General features: G+C 40.4%; 1 protein-coding gene across 2 annotated transcripts; it reads right to left on the bottom strand.

Annotated features, from left to right (window-relative positions):
- Window positions 1-3,376: 3,376 nt before the first annotated feature.
- Window positions 3,377-17,983, bottom strand: rfc4 (replication factor C (activator 1) 4). 2 transcript variants are annotated; one of them, XM_028027342.1, is made up of 11 exons: window positions 17,829-17,983; window positions 17,526-17,649; window positions 14,868-14,946; window positions 12,218-12,297; window positions 11,990-12,109; window positions 11,661-11,804; window positions 11,462-11,582; window positions 8,749-8,874; window positions 8,561-8,641; window positions 8,242-8,355; window positions 3,377-3,710 (listed from the first exon to the last, which is right to left on the bottom strand). In XM_028027342.1, the coding sequence occupies exons 2-11, from the start codon at window positions 17,639-17,641 to the stop codon at window positions 3,618-3,620; spliced, it is 1,074 nt and encodes a 357-aa protein (XP_027883143.1). In that variant the 5' UTR covers window positions 17,642-17,649; window positions 17,829-17,983; the 3' UTR covers window positions 3,377-3,617. The 2 variants fall into 2 exon arrangements, with proteins under 2 accessions (XP_027883143.1, XP_027883144.1); XM_028027343.1 differs by having other exon boundaries at window positions 17,526-17,653; window positions 17,829-17,975.
- Between the last annotated feature and the right edge of the window lie 2,503 nt (window positions 17,984-20,486).

Here is a 20,486-nt window from a genome sequence, read left to right as displayed (position 1 = left end):
AAATAATGGATAGGGGTTTTTACAAGAATAGCTCACAAAATCTACAGGAGTTGTCTACAATATCCATGAGCATACTAAAAATACATACAACAGGACTTAATGATCCACCATTTTCCATTTAAAAAAAATCTGTTAAAATCTGTCATTTTCCCAAATACATCACATATTATTGTAAACATTGAAAAAATGAATGAATAAATGGCCATTCATTAAATCATTAGCCAAATCTTAACTTTAGGAAAATATTTACTTGATGGCACAACTGCCATCTTAATAAATATTTGTGAATGTTCTGTACAAGAAGAGGAAACTGATACAAATTCATAGTCTGCATTAAATGTGCAGGACAACTTTTGACAAATCTTTTGGGTGCTACAGTATGACAGAAGGGTCTGTAAGTAGAAGTATTGTAAAACTCCTCTGGTCCTTTAAGGAAACTAATCCTGGCTGCATTTAAGACATTTGTAGCAGATTTTACACAATCTTTGAATCTGACAGGATCCTCAGAAGTAATAAATCTTTCCTACTGATGCTGCTGGATCTGGTTTGCTTTCATCAGAACTACCAGTTCCTTGTAAAGATTCATAGCTTTGAATATGGTCAACATGTTGACTTTTGGTGGTGTATGCTCTGAATCAAAATCAGAGAGCAAGCACCCTGGGTTGTATGCCATAACTGTTTATGGCTTACAAACACACAGTAATTTATGGGATATGGTTGATGCTTCCTTGTGTGTAAGATAATGAGGTGTTTACATAAGTTGTGCAACCACGGTGCTGCTGTGCGCTGGCTGTAATCTATTTATTAAAGTGCACACTGTCTGACACTGACTGATAAGCCTGGAATCACTGGAGGCTAAAATGCTTTGAATTTCTAAACAAATTACACAGCATGAGATACGGTTAGGGTGGTGCAGAGCTGAGGGCAGCTCTTCCAACACATACACAGAGAATTTCAAAATCATTGATTCATTTCTGTTGTGCTAAAAACCAAAGGTGAAAATGGAGGCTCTAGTGAGGATTCACTAGAAACTAAGAATTAGTTGTTAATTGTTCCACTAATTAAACAATTTCCAATTCTTTAATTGAAAATTGTTTCGCTTTTCAATTAAGTGAATTGAAAGGTGAAACAATTCACAATTTGTTCTTCTGTCCACCTTATCCCTGACCATGTTGTAAAAATAGTTTTTACTACCTATAATACCAAAGCAAATGTGAAATGAGTTAATTATAATTAGTAATCCACTGTATTATTTCCAACTAGTTATTAAAAGATAAACAATAAGACAACTTTAAAACCATAATTAGAAACCTTGTTTGGTTTGATTCTGACACCAATATAAGACCAGATATTTTCACACCATGATGCAAGTACAGCTGGAAGCCCACAGAGAGGGTCCTACTGTTTTCCATCATAGCCAGCCCATGGACTGTAGCTCGGGTGAAATTCCCTCTGCTCTCTGCCCCTTATCATGACCAACCTGCTCATGCTGGTTAAAGTAAACAGCCACCTGGTGTCTTTTCAGGTAAGTGATTACCTACAATTTACAATTAGTCCATTCTGAATCAACCGTCAACTAGTAACTAGCTACATTTACTCAGTTGCATTTACTTAACCATGAGATACAGTTTTACTTACTTAACCATGAGATACAGTTTTACATCTACATCCACATTTCATGTGAAAGTGAGACATCTTGTTTAAGCACAATCTTTGGTCTAATATTATTTCCATCTGCTGAGCCTATGAATATTAAACCTGAATATAACTTTTAAATAGGCATACTTTTTCAAAAGTCTTCCTTTTAAGAGAAAGAAGACTGGAGATACTGCACAAACATCTTTGGCAGAAACCAACGCCTATCACGTTTGTGGCAATAGCAGCGGGGACGAATCACGAAACCTCCAAAAGCCGATCTGAAGGACTTTGTCTGCCTCTAGTGGTCGTAAAATGAATTGCACTAAATGGAAATCTACATCTATTCCCGTGAGCTCGGTGGAGTCGACATGGGATTGGGAAATTTCAATCCGGAGTAAGGATGTAACATAACAAAATATGGAAAAAGTGAAGTGCTGTAAATACTTTCCAGATGCTCTGTGCCTGCTGAGAACCCAGGTATGAACTGAGAAAACATTCAAATTCTCTGGTATTTTCTCCACCATCCTCACAAAATAAATAAACTGAACAATTGGTGGTCAGAAAAAAAATACTTACGTTATGGCCAGTAGGTATCACAACACAGAGTATAAAGTTGTGTGTCAGCCACATCTTATATGGTAGATGTTCTCTTTAATCAGAGATAGGGATCCAGATCATATAATAGAAGTTGAATAAGTGTTCTGAGAATAAACCCTTGACGATCCCCAAATTTATAATTACCAAAATACACTATGTAGTTTGTCTTTGCCCACTCAGATGTGAACCAGTTTTTTTTTCTTCTCCTAAGAGTTTTTGCGGCGCTAGTGGCTCGTATTTTTTCGACAGTAGGCAGACAGGAAGGAGGGTGAGGAAGACATGCGGCAAAACCCATGACATCCGCGTTGAGGACTAAGGCCTCCAAACGTGGGGCGTGCTAACCCCCTGCGCCACCACAGCATTCCCCTTGAACCAGTTTTACACAAAATCACATAGCCCCCAGTCTATAAGCCACTATGGTATGATCAGCTGTGTCAAAGGCAGCCCAGAATTAGAATGGACATATCAAAAGGTGCTGGCCATAAAATTTGATTATGACAAAGTTGATTAAAATAAGTACTTTCATTTAAAAAGTTAAACCTGTATATTATATTTGTTCATTACACACAGACTGATATATTTCAAATGTTTATTTTGTTTTAGTGACAACTAATGAAAAGCCCAAATTCAATAGCTCAGAAAATTGTAATATTTTGAAAGCATTTGGTGCCACACTCTAATCACCTAATTAACTCAAAACACTTTCATAGGTCTTTAAATGGTCCCCAAGTCTAGTTCTGTAGGTTACACAATAACTTATAGCAACAGTGCTACAAGGCAACAGTAGCCTTGTAATACTGTTGCTACAGTTAGTAGCAACACAGTGCTACCAACGGTGCCACTGAGAATCCCTGTTTTTGTTTTACAAAGTTTTTCAAACTATTTCTGAAAGAATCTGATCAGTGGTGAAAGATTCAGTAGATGTTTTACTAGTCTATATATTGCGCTTTTAACAAGTATCTCAATCTGAGGTGATCCCAATGTAAAAAAAAAAATAAAAAATTCATTTCAGTCTAGACTTCTAAACTTAAGGTTAGTTTGAACTAAGGATGATTAAATAAAGTCCCTACTCAAAACTGTGGAATACTTCCTTACTTTAGCGGCAAATTAGTAAGGGGAAAATGTAAAGAAAGTGAGGATATGGAATACAAAAAAAACCATGATTTATTAAATTCCAAAAATATGACAATAAGTTGGGAAGCAGTTATGTGTCTGAACTGAATATCCTTAAGAAGAGAGAAACAGTTAACACTAACCACCACAGTCTGGTAAATCTGGCCCAACATGTGAAACACTGACTCAGAACAAGGGAACTTCAGCTGTTGGTCCTTGGAACAAGATGACACTTTTCCTTCTGTATGGAGAAGTTGTTCAGTGGAGTTTTAGCTCTGACCAGCCTGCTGCATGATCACCGAACACAAACTCAGCATCTGCAGGTATTCATCTGCACCATCAGCAAGGCACTTTCCTACAACCTGCAACAGAGTAAACAGACCAATAAATTCAGAGGAAATTAAATTCATTGTACAGTCATGACACAGTTTAATCAGATTACTGAATATCCAGACAGTAACTCATCACAAGACAGAATGTATAAAAATTAACTTTGCATCAAGGTTTGCGTAAATATGTACAGCAGCCACGCACACATTTTCTGTGAACAATATCAAATTACAAAGCGTCAAAACTCACCTAAATACAGTGAAATCTGTCTACATTTAGTGTTATTTAGACCAAGAAGCATCAAACCTGATGTTTTTTTTCATGATTTTATTTTATTGTTTAAACGTAAACGGTGAAACTGAACCGCATTTTTCCTCAGACAATAACATAACACACACACAAAATAAATAAAATAAAAATAAAATGATGTGAAAACCTCATTTGAATGTAAATAGTACTTTCCCTCACTTTTTGTCTCATAAAGATGTAACGCATTGGTCTGTATGCCAAAGTGCATGGAATGCATCTATGGGGTAATTTCAATCTCACTAAAAAACAAAAACAGGGTTGGATCAGCAGATTAAGTCCAAACAGGTCAGGTTTGATTATTTTTAAAGTGATCAAGGTATGTAGACAATCACACGTATTCAAGTAGCTGCGTAAAGGTGAGCCTCGTAATTGTGGAGCGCTTTGGCTTTGATAGAGAACATCGCCAATGGAAGGATTCAGAGATCATATTGATCTGCTGGGAAATGTTGATGATTGTTAATTAGTATTTAGATTAATCCAGACTGATAATCCTGGCACTTTGAGCAGAACTTAAATAAGGAGCCATGCGGTACCGGTACCGGTCCAGCTGCAGTCATCCTTCAGTCGAGCCACCCGCTTTGTGAACGCTTTATGGATAGAAAACATCTCTATTCTAAATAGTGAAATCATGTGCATAAGATGTATATTTACAAAATAAACGTCCACATTCCCCACTCAAAGGACTCTCTGACACGCTGTCTTTAAATCCCGGCTTAACACTCTGCTGTTCAAACAGGCATTTGCACGATCTCATTTTTTATTTGGATTTTTTGCTTTTAAATGTATTATTTTTATTTTTGTGAGGTGACATTATGTGCCCTGAAAGAACCTTTTAAATAAAATATATAATATATATACACTGCTCAAAAAAATAAAGCGAACACTCAAATAACACATCCTAGATCTGAATAAAAGAAATATTCTCATTGAATACTTTGTTCTGTACAAAGTTGAATGTGCTGACAACAAAATCACACAAAAATCAATGGAAATCAAATTTATTAACCAATGGAGGCCTGGATTTGGAGCCACACACAAAATTAAAGTGAAATAACACTACACGCTGATCCAACTTTAATGTAATGTCCTTAAAACAAGTCAAAATGAGGCTCAGTATTGTGTGTGGCCTCCACGTGCCTGTATGACCTCCCTACAACGCCTGGGCATGCTCCTGATGAGGTGGCGGATGGTCTCCTGAGGGATCTCCTCCCAGACCTGGACTAAAGCATCCGCCAACTCCTGGACAGTCTGTGGTGCAACGTGACGTTGGTGGATGGAGCGAGACATGATGTCCCAGATGTGCTCAATCGGATTCAGGTCTGGGGAACGGGCTGGCCAGTCCATACCTTCAATGCCTTCATCTTGCAGGAACTGCTGACACACTCCAGCCACATGAGGTCTAGCATTGTCCTGCATTAGGAGGAACCCAGGGCCAACCACACCAGCATATGGTCTCACAAGGGGTCTGAGGATCTCATCTCGGTACCTAATGGCAGTCAGGCTACCTCTGGTGAGCACATGGAAGGCTGTGCGGCCCTCCAAAGAAATGCCACCCCACACTATTACTGAACCACTGCCAAACCGGTCATGCTGAAGGATGTTGCAGGCAGCAGACCGCTCTCCACGGCGTCTCCAGATTCTGTCACGTCTGTCACATGTGCTCAGTGTGAACCTGCTTTCATCTGTGAAGAGCACAAGGCGCCAGTGGTGAATTTTCCAATCCTGGTGTTCTCTGGCAAATGCCAAGCGTCCGGCACGGTGTTGGGCTGTGAGCACAACCCCCATCTGTGGACGTCGGGCCCTCATACCATCCTCATGGAGTCGGTTTCTAACCGTTTGTGCAGACACATGCACATTTGTGGCCTGCTGGTGGTCATTTTGCAGGGCTCTGGCAGTGCTCCTCCTGTTCCTTCTTGCACAAAGGCGGAGGTAGCGGTCCTGCTGCTGGGTTGTTGCCCTCCTACGGCCTCCTCCACGTCTCCTGGTGTACTGGCCTGTCTCCTGGTAGTGCCTCCAGCCTCTGGACACTACGCTGACAGACACAGCAAACCTTCTTGCCACAGCTCGCATTGACGTGCCATCCTGGATGAGCTGCACTACCTGAGCCACTTGTGTGCGTTGTGGAATCCGTCTCATGCTACCACGAGTGTGAAAGCACCACCAACATTCAAAACTGACCAAAACATCAGCCAGACAGCATAGGTACTGAGAAGTGGTCTGTGGTCCCAACTGCAGAACCACTCCTTTACTGAGTGTGTCTTGATTATTGCCAATAATTTCCACCTGTTGTCTATTCCATTTGCACAACAGCAGGTGAAATTGATTGTCAATCAGTGTTGCTTCCTAAGTGGACAGTTTGATTTCACAGAAGTTTGATTTACTTGGAGTTATATTGTGTTGTTTAAGTGTTCCCTTTATTTTTTGAGCAGTGTATATAAAATATATATATTATTATATATATAATATAATAATATAATTATAATAATATAATTATTATTATAAATACTCATACAAGTATTTATATGAGTATTTAACGTCAAACAAGCAAGGATGTTGTTTGAAGCAACGTCCTTGCTTCAAACAAGGACGTTGCCATGGTTATTGCTTCACCTGGTGGCAGACTTCCGGGTATTTATGCTAATTTACATATGTATTTATGGGTGGCGACAGGGCGGATCAGCAGCTGCTCTCCATTTCCCGCAAATTGGGATTTATAAAGGAAAGGTGCACAGCCACGTGCATGCACACTGCTTTATACATCCGGATTTTTTGTGCGACGCACTTTTTAAAATTTGTCTGTATGCCAAGTTTTAGTGTGAAAACTGCGCACTCTTTAATGCATGAGGACCCAGGTGACTCCAAAGCCACTTCAAGCATCAAGTGGGTACATGAAAGAAATTCATGTGGGTATATCAGAACTTTCTCCAACTGAAAGTTGCATTTGATTAGTAATAACTGGAACTTTTGCAGTTTTTTTATTACCTTCCTTTATTATGTCACTGTAAAACGTTTATGTGCTTGATGTTTTATGTTCTCAACATGTGAAGCACTTTGAATTGCCTTGTTGCTGAAATGTGCCGTACAAATAAATTTGCCTGCTTTAATTGGCATATATTTCATCTTACATGCTAATTATTATGACCGATTTGTATAATAAAGAAACAGCACCAGGAGTAGGGCTGTTGTAAACAAATATTTTAGGAATTGAGTAATCTATCGATTATTCTTACAATTAATCGAATAAAAAAAAAAGATAAAATAAAACATTGGTCAATCTAACTTAACGGCAGTATTACTATCACATGCTGTATCAACATCAGTCCAATTTTTCACAGTTGAGCTTCCCTAACAATAACTTTTCTGTAGTTTAGAAAATTAACTTGTAACAATAGCAACTCACTTTCCAAGTTAACCTGAAGAAAGGTTATACAAAAATCAGAAATTATATTCAATTCAATAATAAAGAGGAAAGCTCACAAATACGCTTATAAAAAATGGCTATACTCCAGCTTTTTTTTATGTATTCATCTTCTGTCAATTTAATAGATGAACTCTCACCTTGCCCAGACATTTATAGCTTTTGTGTTTACTGTATGTTAGCGACGGGATTTGACACCTTTGTTCGTCACACACAGAAGCACATTTACCAACTTTGTGCCGTCATGATGAGCTCCACCAGCCATTTGTTGAGACCGGGACGATATGAAATAAATTTTCAGGTTTGTCTGTAAAGCTACACTAACGTTAATTATCTAATGCGCAACCACCCGCAGTGTTCAGTCTATCTGGTCACCTGTATAAATATACCTGCAGCGCTCGTCCCCGCCGTTCACTCTGAACCACCACCAGGCAGCAGCTCCGGGAGGAGAAAAGCTGCGGTACTCCAGGCATCGCGCCAGTCATTTTAAGGATGCTTATTGATCCCCCGAAAAACGACAAAGACCCGGGCATTATCATCAATCAATAAAATCCTCCCAGGCCGTACTTGAAAACTGGATGTTATGCTGCTAACACTTAACTTTTGTCAACAACACAGGCGGAAGTCAGAGCACTGGGCAACGCAAGTAATAACCCGGCCGGAACACGGTGCATTAAATAATAAAACATAAATTAATGAAGCTTCGAGGCAGATAAAATTTCCTCGAGGAATTTTAATAATCGAAGTACTCTAATCACTCGAGGAATCGTTTCAACCCTATAACGGAGTTCTCATCTTTATTTCAAACTGAACTAAAGTCCTTAGAAGACACTCACCGCCATCTTTTCAGAGATGGCTGACTTTTGCTTGTCAGTAATGTCCTTTTCCAAGATGCAGTCATGGAGCTGACTCAGGATCTGTGTGGCTGCATATCCTTCATTCACCATGTTCTAATAGGGAAGTATGACAGAAGAGGAAACACAAAGCAAGTGCATTACAGCAAGACAGCAGAACAAAACCAAACAATAGAACCTAATGTTCTGTTGAAGAAAAAAAAACATTCTGGTTTCGTTATGTCAAATAACTGAAGCACTTGTCTGTGTCAACAAGGCACAGTGTTTAGGACACAAATGTGATGACAAAGCAATAACTTACCCTCACTGCGACCTCTAGTTTCTCAAATGTTCCTCTGAAGCAGATTTGGAGCAAATTATCAATCATTTTGGAAGGAACGACCTATAAAAGTGATGTGTGTAGGACCCATTCAATCATGTTTCAATCATACACAATGCTTAAATTACAGCTGATGAAGGTGTCCATCATTTCTCTCCTCTGTGACTCACCCCCACTATCTCAAATATAGCTTGGTCAGTGATTTCCTTGTCAGCGTTGAGACGCGCTGCGCTCTGAAGGAACGTGATGGCTTTCCTCAGATCCCCCTCAGAAAGCTGCACCAACGCTGCGATGCTCTACGCCACGCAAAGCCATGTTAAAAAAGAGAGAGAAGGTCTTGATGTACATTCAATATTAAATTTACTCATGATGTTCATTTTATATCACTTCACACATTCAATCACCAAATTGTTTCCCAACACACAATCACATATTTCCAGGGCACAGTTATTGCGGTTGCACAACATCCTCTTATTTACAACAGCTGCGATCAAGAGACAGAAGAATGCAAGTAGAAAAACTTTGGGAAGTTTAGGTCTCTATCAAATAAGGGAGAAGCCAGATAAGAAGAGCTGGTCCACTCTCGCAGCATAACAGCATTAATTCAACATTTTCTGGTCAAGAGGGCACAGAAACGCTTGTATTTCCTGCGGAGGATGAGAAGAGCACACCTGCCCCCGCCCATCCTCAAGACGTTCTACAGAAGCACCATAGAGAGCATTCTGACCAGCTGCCTCTCTGTGTGGTGTGGAGGCTGCAGCGCCTCCGACTGGAAGAACGTGAGGAGAGTGGTGCGGACAGCAGAGAGGATCATCGGGGCCCCCCTTCCCTCCATTCAGGACATTTCATCCCAGGGCTGCGTGTCCCGAGGCCGAAACATCGTCAGTGACCCCTCACACCCCCACCATGGACTGTTCTCCCTGCTGCCCTCTGGAAAGAGGTTCTGCAGCATCCGGTGCAGGTCCACCAGGTTCCGAAACAGCTTTTTCCCACTTGCCATCAGACTGCTAAACTCTTAACTGGACTGCACTCAAAAAACTGGTCTCCACTTCATACCTTGCACATGTACATAACTAAATAACTTCTATTTTACTGTCATTCCTGCACTTTATATTTTATATTTATATTTACATTTATATTTTATATTGTATTTTATTCTGGAGTAACCTCATAACATTGGAACCTCAAACATTGTTCTGAGCCGTATGCAACAAAATTCCGTTCTGTATATACCCTGTGCATGCAAAATGACAATAAAGTCAGTCTAAGTCTAACATTTGAGGCTTCCACACGCCAGACAGCATTAGCTGAGTTTTTTTATTTCTAATTTTTGGATCTTTATTTACAAGAGAGACCCGTTTTGATTAAAGCTTACAAGCAGCAACAAAACAAGCAATTAAGAAATTTCAGTCCATGAAATAAGCTAATAAAAGCTTGAAGCAGGAATCTGCAGTAAGCACTGTGGAACTAAACTGAAGATAACAGCAGTGCTGCTGAGCTCTAGTCATCTACAGTAACTGCAGTAACTCAGCTTTTAATTTAATAATTTATTAAAGGCCATTTTTATCTGCTGCTCCATCACCGAGATGTCAAGATGTCTGGGTCTGTACTGATGGCTACCACAACAGCTAACAAGGTGACCTTTGATGTATATGGTGGTGATAAAAAAACTCCCCGGATAAATCTGAAAATGTGTCATTTTTATTGACGGACCAATATGGAAATTTGGGCTGAAATCCGATATTCGCACTGTTGTTGTCACTGATAACCAATATTTATCAATACCATATACATTTCAGTGCACATTCCCCGCCGTGTAAATGTGGACACAACATCTACATTCATCTACATCTACATTGAAAAATCCTGCTTTACTTAAACACCTCTACCCAGAAGCATGTGCTACATTTCCATCACATGACCAAAATAATGCCGCATAGCCAACCTCCTCAGCCTGCTGAAACAAATGGAAAAACAAGAAAGATTGCTTTTAAGGCCTAGAGCAGGAGTCAGCAACCCAAAATGTTGAAAGAGCCATATTGAACCAAGAAAAACAAAAAAACAATCTGTCTGGAGCTGCAAAAAATTAAAAGCCTTATAATGAAGGCAAAACAGGCTTTAAGTGTTTATATTAGCCTATTATCAAAATGACTAAGTGCGTACATTCATGAGCATTCATAATTAAATGTTTATTTTCCCTGCAGTGCGTCCTGGACGAAATGACGCACCACGTGACTACTCTGTTGTACGATGGTGCTTTAAGTTTACCTCCCGTTACAATATGAATGTATTATGTTTTGTTGCATTGATAAAATTAAATGAATGCAATAAAAAAAAATCTGATTTTGATGTCATTTTTATTATGAAGATTCGACGGGGAAAGATATTTTTTCTTTTGGAACTTGAAAAATCTGCTCCCAGTTGTAAATAATCACAGTAAAGTGTGTGATCAAAAAAAACCAACACGGAACGTGCTTAACGTGCCCCTTATCTGGGCAACAAACGGAGTGCAATAAAACACAACCTGCAGTTATAAGATAAAACAGCCTTCTTTTGAAAAGGTATCGTATAAAAAAATGTAATTAATACAGTTTAAGATTGATTTCTGTGCAAATGCCGATCAAGTCAGTGCAAGGGTACAACATAGCAGCATCCTCTTCTCTTTTGAAACACAACCCATCACAAATCCATTTATACATCCAAATACATAAGGTCTTATGTAACACTAACAGGAAAAGCCTTTGGAAGGGGAAGTGTGCTTATGCAAGTAAATACCAGCTCAGGAAATGGTTGAGTTTGTAAATAAAATCCTAACACCTCTATCTGCTAGTCTGATTGCTCTCAAATCATGGACCCAGAACAAATCCAGCTTTCATCTCCTACCTCTTTCGTGTACTTGAGCTTCTCCTTATCACAGATTTCCAGCAGACGTTCTTTTTGGATCTGACTGGCTAGAGGTTTGAAACGAAACTTGGAACATCTGGAGGTAAGAGGCTCAATAATCCTGAGGAATAAAGAGAGGAACACATTTGAGTCAGGTGGGCCAGGTCACAGCACTGCAGAGGGCTGACCGTCAGCACACCTGCTGATGTAGTTACAGATGAGGCAAAAGCGGGTGGAGCGGGACTCCTTCTCCATGGTCCGCCTGAGAGCAGCTTGGGCTGGAGCCGTCATGGAATCTGCCTCGTCCAGGATGATAATCTTAAAAGGAGGACATGGCTTTCCGCTGCAAACAGAAGATCATAGCTCTTGGAAATGTCATGGGTTTGAGCCTTTTTAATATATATGGGAAAACCTTCATACCATTTGTGATAGACACACAGACAAAGTAACAGACTCTTCAAATTCAAGTAAGTGCCTGATACAAAGAAACAAGCACAGAGATGAAATTCTGCAGGAGTTCAGACTCACTCTGGACGCATCCCAGCCACAGTGAGCTGAGCGAAGTTCTTCACTTTCTCCCTGATGACCTGGATTCCTCGTTCATCCGAAGCATTCAGCTCCAGCACCCTCTGTCGATACATCTCTGGCCTGATGGGAGACACAACAGGAAGGAGTTCAAAATCAAAACAACAGAACAAAGAACATTCCGATACTGCAGTGAGTTTAAAAAAAACAACAAAAAAACAGATCAGTCACCCATAAAGTTCTCTGGCAGCAGCTAGGATGGTGGAAGTCTTTCCTGTTCCAGGAGGACCGTAGAAGAGAAGGTTTGGAAGCTAAAATGAAGCAGAAATCATGTGACTTCAAGATGAAAGCTAATCCTGAGACATGTGCTCCTTCACCACTGTGTGGTTTTCAGTCAACATTCATGGATTTGGTGGCAAATTACCAGTTTTTAATTCAACATAATCAATTTATCACACCCAGCTAATTCTGTCCCAAATTGTACTAGAAACTGAGAGTAAGGACTGGTTCCCACAAGACAAGCATGTCCAGACTGGAGGAGGACCCAGGAGCCTTAGGTTCTCCATCGGAGTTCAAAGTCATTGAAAATGTGTTTTATGTGTGGGTTTTATTTTTTTTTAAATAAATAAATACATAGGTCATAATAACAAATTTTGCTGGGTGATTGTCCCAGAAATTATTGCGATAAACGTAGGCCTGTCACGATAGCAAATCTTACTGAGCGATTAATTGTCTCAAAGATTATTGCGATAAACGATAATATTGTTTGAAGATCTTTTAACACTGATTTAATGGAAATGATGTAATAATGCATGCGATTTCTTGCCAAAGATAGATACACTTTATTTTCAAAAGAACACTAAACACTGGAACTGATAAACAAAATAAACAAAACAACCAAAAACAAAAATAAAATGGATTCTTAGTCTCCATTAACAAAAAATGTACTGGAAAAAAAACTAAACAACATAAAGCCAAAGTGGAAATAAATACTGCATTCAATCAAAAGAGTGCAGATTATGAAGTCTGTATATTATGTTGCCCTTCAGTAATAATTAGATTTAAATAGAGAAGATGGGCACATCAACTACCTGATGCAATAGTTCACACTACAGATTTTTTTGCTCCTATTTTTCCCCTTATGACAATCTTAAAATGTTGGTCTTTCTAAGATTGTGTGGTGTGTTACGGTAGATCGTCGTTGCCGCTCCGATCTAAATCAGGTTTTCCCCGACTGGGACCTTAACTCAGCCTGTTCAATGTGACAGGCAGCCAATCAGAAAGCGAGGATTCTCCTCTGTGTTTTCTGATGGGAAATTACGGAGGGAATCCCAAACAGCTGACACGGTGCAACCCGAAGTCCAGCGGAAACAACATTAATGTTTATTCAACATTTCGTGCAAAGAATATAGAAATGACAAGAGGAGGAGTTGGAGCGAAATTGCTACCGCAGTTGATAAACCCGGTAACTTTTCAGCTGTTCTTCGTTAACGTGACGTAAATAGGTTCTAATGATTTTCATTCAGTCAGGACTTTACGCTGACACTAGCCACACGCATTGCAGGTAGATTGTAGTAAAGCATTGATTAATGCCCGGTTTTAAAATTAGTTAACTGGACTTGTAGCCATTATTTTGTACCCATTGTTGGACACCACACGGCAGGAACGAACCCGATCGAACCGTTATACCTAGGATTTCTGTCGGCTAATGTGTGGTCTGTCAGGTTTTGAAAATGAGCCGAGCACCGGAGTTGAGCCTTTTTTCATTCAGTGTCATTAGCTGAAAGAGAAAAAGGTCGGAAGAGACGATAATGCCGATAATTAAAATTACGTCGATAGCTTTAATTTATCGTACGATTAATTCATTTATCGTTTATCACGACAGGCCTAGATAAACGATAATATTGCTATTAATAATATAAAAATTGCATAACAATGCAATTGCACCCTCTTAGAGAACAATAAACTAATTTTGAAAAAATATTCAACACTGAAACTGGAAGACTTTTTAAATATAAAAAATTGGAAGGGGGGTTACTGGGTTTGCATTAGGCACTGTTCACATTCAGACTGTCCAGTTGACGGCAGGGGGTAAAGGATGCCAATCTCAACAACATGCTGCCCTGGGTGGTTGCCCCTGTCGCACATATCAGAAACGCCACTGCAATACAGTGAGTGTCAATAGGAACACCCCCAAGCAAGCAAACATGCATCGGTGCATTTTAGGTGCAGATATGTTGGTTATTGTTTAATTGCTACTGTTTAACAATATTGCGCCCCCACAGGTTCACTTATTCACCACGGTCATTCAGTTCAAATCCCAAGCCCTGCCAGACAGCAGCTGGGAAATAAAAGCTGTCACGTTCAGCTTTTAAAACAGCTTTTCTCTGGCTTACTCCTCCTCACCGGGCTTTGTGCTTCGCTCTGTGGTATTAGACCAGGACCCTGGCAGGTAAATAAGGTAATGGTCACACAGTGACCAGAGACAGCGCTGCTCCCTCTCCATTCATTTCTATGAAGTTTGAGTGGTGAGGTGACAGTCAGATGATAAAGCTATCAATAAGCCAATGTCAATTAAAAAAAGAAAGTTCACTGCATACCAAAAGGAAAGCTTGATTTTGCTTTTTATTGGGAAGACTGAAATTAGTAATAGACTAGACCAGGAGTGCCCAAAGTCGGTCCTCGAGGGCCAGCATTCTGCATGTTTTAGTTCTCTCTCTGCTGGTAACAACAACCTTTCAGCATGTCAATGTTCTTCTTAGGTCTTCTAATGAGCCATCATTTGATCCAGGTGCGTTAAACCAGGGAGAGAATTAAAACATGCAGGATGCCGGCCCTTGAGAACTGACTTTGGACACCACTAGGCTAGGCTGGCACTTACATCTGCTCCTTCCAGTGACTTCTTCAGCACTGCGACCACCTCGTCCTGGAAGGCCACCTCATCAACACATTTGGGTCTGCTGGAGTTAGAAAAATACACAAAAACAAACCTACTGATATGTAATCACCCAATTAGTTACACTCATTTAATTTCTTTTGCAATTCACTCAGTGGAACTAGATTGCTCCAGCTACCTTATGTTAAATCTAAAAAGGACCAAATTTAATCCACAGTGGCCAAATGTGCTCAGTTTTGTTTTCCAGAGTTTGCAACAGATATGTGGAATTTAAAGACTTTCACTTAGCAGTAAACGATGTCTCAGAAGGTGAAACTAATTTACTCAATAGCTATGTTTAGTGACAAGACAGCCATTTAAAATTTTCTTACAAAATCTGAACTACCGACAGCTGATGGAGGGAACTCCTTTATTTTAGTCTCAGAAACAAGCTTGGGCTCCACTAGTTTTTATTGTCCACTTTTTGCACAATCTGTTTGTTAAAAGATTATAACCTTTTGACTAAAGAGGTTGCAGTCTTTTTGAATGGGGAATTAGAAGACAGAAAGAAACTGAACAACAGATGAGTAAGATCCAGATGTGCAAAATATAAAAGTGATAATTTAGTCCTAAGCACTGTTGCCTTGCAGCAAGAAGGTCCTGGGTTCAATTCCTTCCCCGGGGTCTTTCTGCACGGAGTTTGCGTGTTCTCTCTGTGCATGCGTGGGTTCTCTCCAGGTACTCCGGCAGGAGTGCTGATGGACATCTTCAACCTGTCCCTGGCCCGCGCTGTGGTACCGACCTGCTTCAAGTCTACCTCCATCGTCCCAATCCCCAAGAATCCCAACCCAACCAGACTCAATGACTACCGCCCGGTAGCCCTTACCCCCATCATTACCAAGTGCTTGGAGCGGCTGGTCCTAGCACACCTCAGATCCTGTCTCCCCCCCACTCTAGACCCCCACCAATTTGCATACAGGCAGAACAGGAGCACAGAGGATGCAGTCTCTATAGCGCTGCACTCTGTCCTTTCTCACCTGGACAGTAAGAACACTTACGCCAGACTGCTGTTCTTAGATTTTAGTTCAGCATTCAACACTGTCATCCCATCACAACTCATTACCAAACTCACAGACCTCGGCATCAGTTCACTCATGTGTAACTGGTTGCTCGACTTCCTGACCAGTCGACCTCAACATGTCCGGCTGGACAACCACTTCTCATCCACCATCATCATAAACACCGGAGTGCCACAAGGCTGTGTGATGAGTCCCTTCCTCTACTCCCTCTTCACCTACGACTGCAGACCTGTCCATGGCTCTAACGCCATCATCAAGTTCGCAGACGACACCACGGTGATCGGCCTCACCAGAGATAATGACGAGGCCGCTTACAGGGAGGAGGTAGACCGTCTGGCGAGTGGTGCGACAAAAACAACCTGCAGCTGAACACCGAGAAGACCAAGGAGCTTATCGTGGACTTCAGGAGGAACGCTGACCCACATCCACCCATCCACATTAAGGGGACAGTGGTGGAGAGTGTGGACACCTTTAAGTTCCTGGTAGTCCACATCTCCGAGGACCTGACTTGGACGACCAGCTGCTCCAAACTCATTAAGAAGGCGCATCAGGGCCTCTTCTTCATGAGGACCCTGAGGAAGAACCACCTGTCCTCAGAGATCCTCATGAACTTCTACCGCTGCACCATTGAGAGCATCCTCACCAACTGTATTACAGCTTGGTACGGGAACTGCTCTGTCTCCGACCGGCAGGCGCTGCAGGGGGTGGTGAAAACTACCCAGTATATCGCCGGGGCACCGCTCCCTGCCATCAAGGACATGTACAGGAAGCGGTGTTTGAAAAGGGCCGGGAAAATCACAAAGGACTCCACTCACCCAGCACACACACTCTTTTATATCCTGCCCTCTGGGATGCATTACAGAAGCCTACGGACCAGAACCACCAGGCACCGGAACAGCTTCTTTCCCACAGCTGTCACGCTTTTGAACGCCTCCTGACATAAAACATAAACTATAAGGACTGTACTCCCCTATCCTCTCATACAACAATAACACATGGACTATCCTCACACACACACACACATCACGGACTGTTTTCTTCACACACACATACAACCTGTAAATTTTATCTGCCATTATTTATTTATAATCCATTCCCTAACATTCTTGTATATTCTGTATAATCTGTCTGTTTCCCTGCGACAGACAGGCGACCTGTCCAGGATGTACCCCGCCTCTCGCCCGGAACATTAGCTGGAGATAGGCACCAGCACCCCTCCTTTACCCCACTAGGGACAAGGGTGTAAGAAAATGGATGGATGAATTTAATCCTATACAGACTATAGGACTATTTAGTCCTATATAGACTATATAGGACTAGATAGGGACTGTATAGGGATCGTGTTTTCTAACGAATCCAGATCGTCAGAAAACACAAAGCAACACATCCTGCCCATCCTGTCAGTCAGAAAATAAAGCGTTCTGTCTCCTGTACAATGTAAAATTCTCGTATTGACACATGCACACTGCAGTTTGACATGTGTCACTACACGTTATTGTTTTGAAGCAACTAAAAGTACTTTTAGGGGGGGGGGAGTTGTATTCAGCCCCAGAGTGAAATATGAACCTTGAAGTTGAAGACTTACTATTTCTCCACCCAGGGTACAGCCTTCGCCTTCTTCTCAGCACTGGGTCCCGCTGTCACCTTATCCTTCTGTGGTCTGCTGCTCTGGATAGTTGCTCCTTTCAGGAAGGCCTGCATGATTCCTTCTGACTCAGGTAAAATCAGACAGGATATTGTGAAATAAACCCGACCTCCAGATCCCTAAGCATACTAACAAACGTTTAGCCTGCTAACTAGAGCACTGGTAGCTTGTTGACTGTTTCAGTCGTATCAGTACCCAAACGAGTAACCTAGTAAGCAGACCAGAAATAACCTTTAATCTTACCAACAGATTTTCAGACCGGACAGAAGATGTAATACGCTGTTGGCTTTAAAACAACGACCTGTCGCAGCAACAGTTTCTATGCTAAAACAACTCCTCGTTCCCGCTCCGGATGGCGCTGAACAAAACTTCCGGTTATGTCACTTTCCAACTTCCAATCAAAGCTTACGAAACCTTTTCGCTTCCTTGCTGACGTCACCGTCGTATAGCACACCTATATGGCAAGCCGTTTTAACATAAATTCGGTTTCGTCTGACTATCCGTAATTACATCCTAGATATCTAAAAATGCATTTTGACTAGACAAAATTACATTTTGACTATCCGGAATGGTAATTTGAGATATCTGCATTTACATTCTGCCTAGTAAGAATAATAATTCAAGATATCTTCAATTACATTTGACGAGTCAAAATTCCTTTCGAGATATCTCAAATACGACACTGGATACGTCATTTGATGGGACACATCCGTAATTACAATTTAAGATATCTTGAACTTAATTATGACTAGTCAAAATTACAATTTTAGATATCTGAATTAAGAATTGCGTGGAAGGCCATTTGTTATGGAGTAGTTGCCTGAAGAATTTTATGTTTCCTGCACAAAATTGTCAGTAAATGCCACAACGTAGAAAGAGCTCGGAGGTGTACTTGATGGTGGATATGCGGAGAACGCAAAACCTCATCAACTATAAGACTGCTTCTCAAATCTGCAAAGAATTTCCTGTTTATTCATTTCCGACAAACCGAATTCACTTAATAACAGCTTTGAAAAGCTAAAATTGCTATTGTCAAAGCATTTTCAACATGAAAGTTGTGCATTTTCAAACATTCGTTTTTTCTATTTTTCATTGTGTTATTAAACTTTCAAGTTGCCACGTAAGTGAGGGACGTTTTGACTGTATAGAATACATATTCAAGATATCAGTAATCTGATTCTGACTACTCAGAATGCTAATTTAAGATATCTTAAATAGAAAAGCTGTGTAATTCAAGATATCTCTAATTAATTTAGAGTTAAATTAACTTGACTAGTTAAAAGGAATTTTGACTAGTCAAAATTACAATTCAAGATATCTTTATTTTAGTTTTGTCTAGTCATTATTTGCTTTTAAGATATCTATAATTTAGTTTTCACTAGTCAAAACTACATATCTCCTATCCAAAAATACATTTACGATATCTTGAATTATGTTGTCATTCGAGACATCCTTAGTTAGAATTATGACTAGTCAAAACTAAAATCGAGATATCTTGAATTTACTTTATGACTAGTCATAATTGAATTGTAGATGTCTGAAATGTGTATTTCAGATAGTCAGTAATTCACTGTAGATATCTTGAATTGAAGTCTCCATACAACTCAATGGTAAATCTGACGTTATTTCGACTAGTCAGAATGTATTTAGAGATATCTCAAATAGGCATTTTGTCTAGTCAAAATATAATTAGAGATATCTTAAATTGCTAAAACGTCTAGTCATAAAACAATTTGAGATATCTGGAATGTAAGGGCGGCAAAACCGAATTTATGTTTAAACGGCTTGCCATACATCAGACATATATACGATTGAAGTACAAAAGGACAGATGTGAAATACTTAAAAGACACAAAATTAGGTGAGAGGATTTAGTGTGTGTGTGTGTGTGTGTGTGTGTGTGTGCAATTATATATATATATATATATATATATATATATATATATCATTAACCTTCTCACCCACCGCGGGTGGTTCTTATCCTCTGTGCTCGGGTCCTCTACCAGAGGCCTGGGAGCTTGAGGGTTCTGCGCAGTATCTTGGCTGTGCCAAGGACTGCACATTTCTGGACTGAGATGTCTGATGTTGTTCCTGGGATCTGTTGTAGCCATTGGTCCAGTTTGGGGGTGACTGCCCCGAGGGCCCCGATGACCACAGACACCACTGTGGTCTTCACCTTCCAGGCCCTCTCCAGTTCCTCCCTGAGGCCCTGGTATTTCTCTAGTTTCTCGTGCTCCTTTTTCCTGATGTTGCAGTCGCTTGGTATTGCTACATCTACAACAACGGCTTTCCTCTGTTGTTTATCCACTACGACAATGTCTGGTTGGTTCGCCATTACCATTTTGTCTGTCTGGATCTGGAAGTCCCACAGGATCTTAGCTCTGGCGTTCTCTGTCACCTTTGGGGGTGTTTCCCACTTTGATCTCGGGGTTTCCAGTCCATATTCTACACAGATGTTTCTGTATACTATGCCTGCAACTTGGTTATGTCGTTCCATGTACGCTTTCCCTGCCAGTATCTTGCACCCTGCTGTTATGTGCTGTATGTATATATATATATATTAAGAATTGCGTAGAAGAATTGCGTGTATATATATATATATATATATATATATGTATATATATATATATATACATATATATATATATATATATACATATATATATATGCTATATATATATATATATATATATATATATTTAGTGAATTTCTCAATTACATCTCCGTGCAGTTGATGGCGGTAATGCACTTAGTTTGTAAACTGCCAGAAAACGCTATAGAAGAAGGAGGAGGAGAAAGAGAATGAGGAAGACAGAGGCCGTATCTCTTTTCGTTCAGTTATTCCGCTGTCTCTAGTAAAGTGGCTTTTTTCCTTCCTTCCTGGCTACCTCAGTTAATAGTT

This window comes from Xiphophorus couchianus, chromosome 9 (assembly GCF_001444195.1).
Source record: "Xiphophorus couchianus chromosome 9, X_couchianus-1.0, whole genome shotgun sequence".
NCBI lineage: Eukaryota > Metazoa > Chordata > Actinopteri > Cyprinodontiformes > Poeciliidae > Xiphophorus > Xiphophorus couchianus.
Note: the sequence above shows the minus strand (reverse complement) of the source record. Positions and strands in the feature narration are given on the sequence as shown.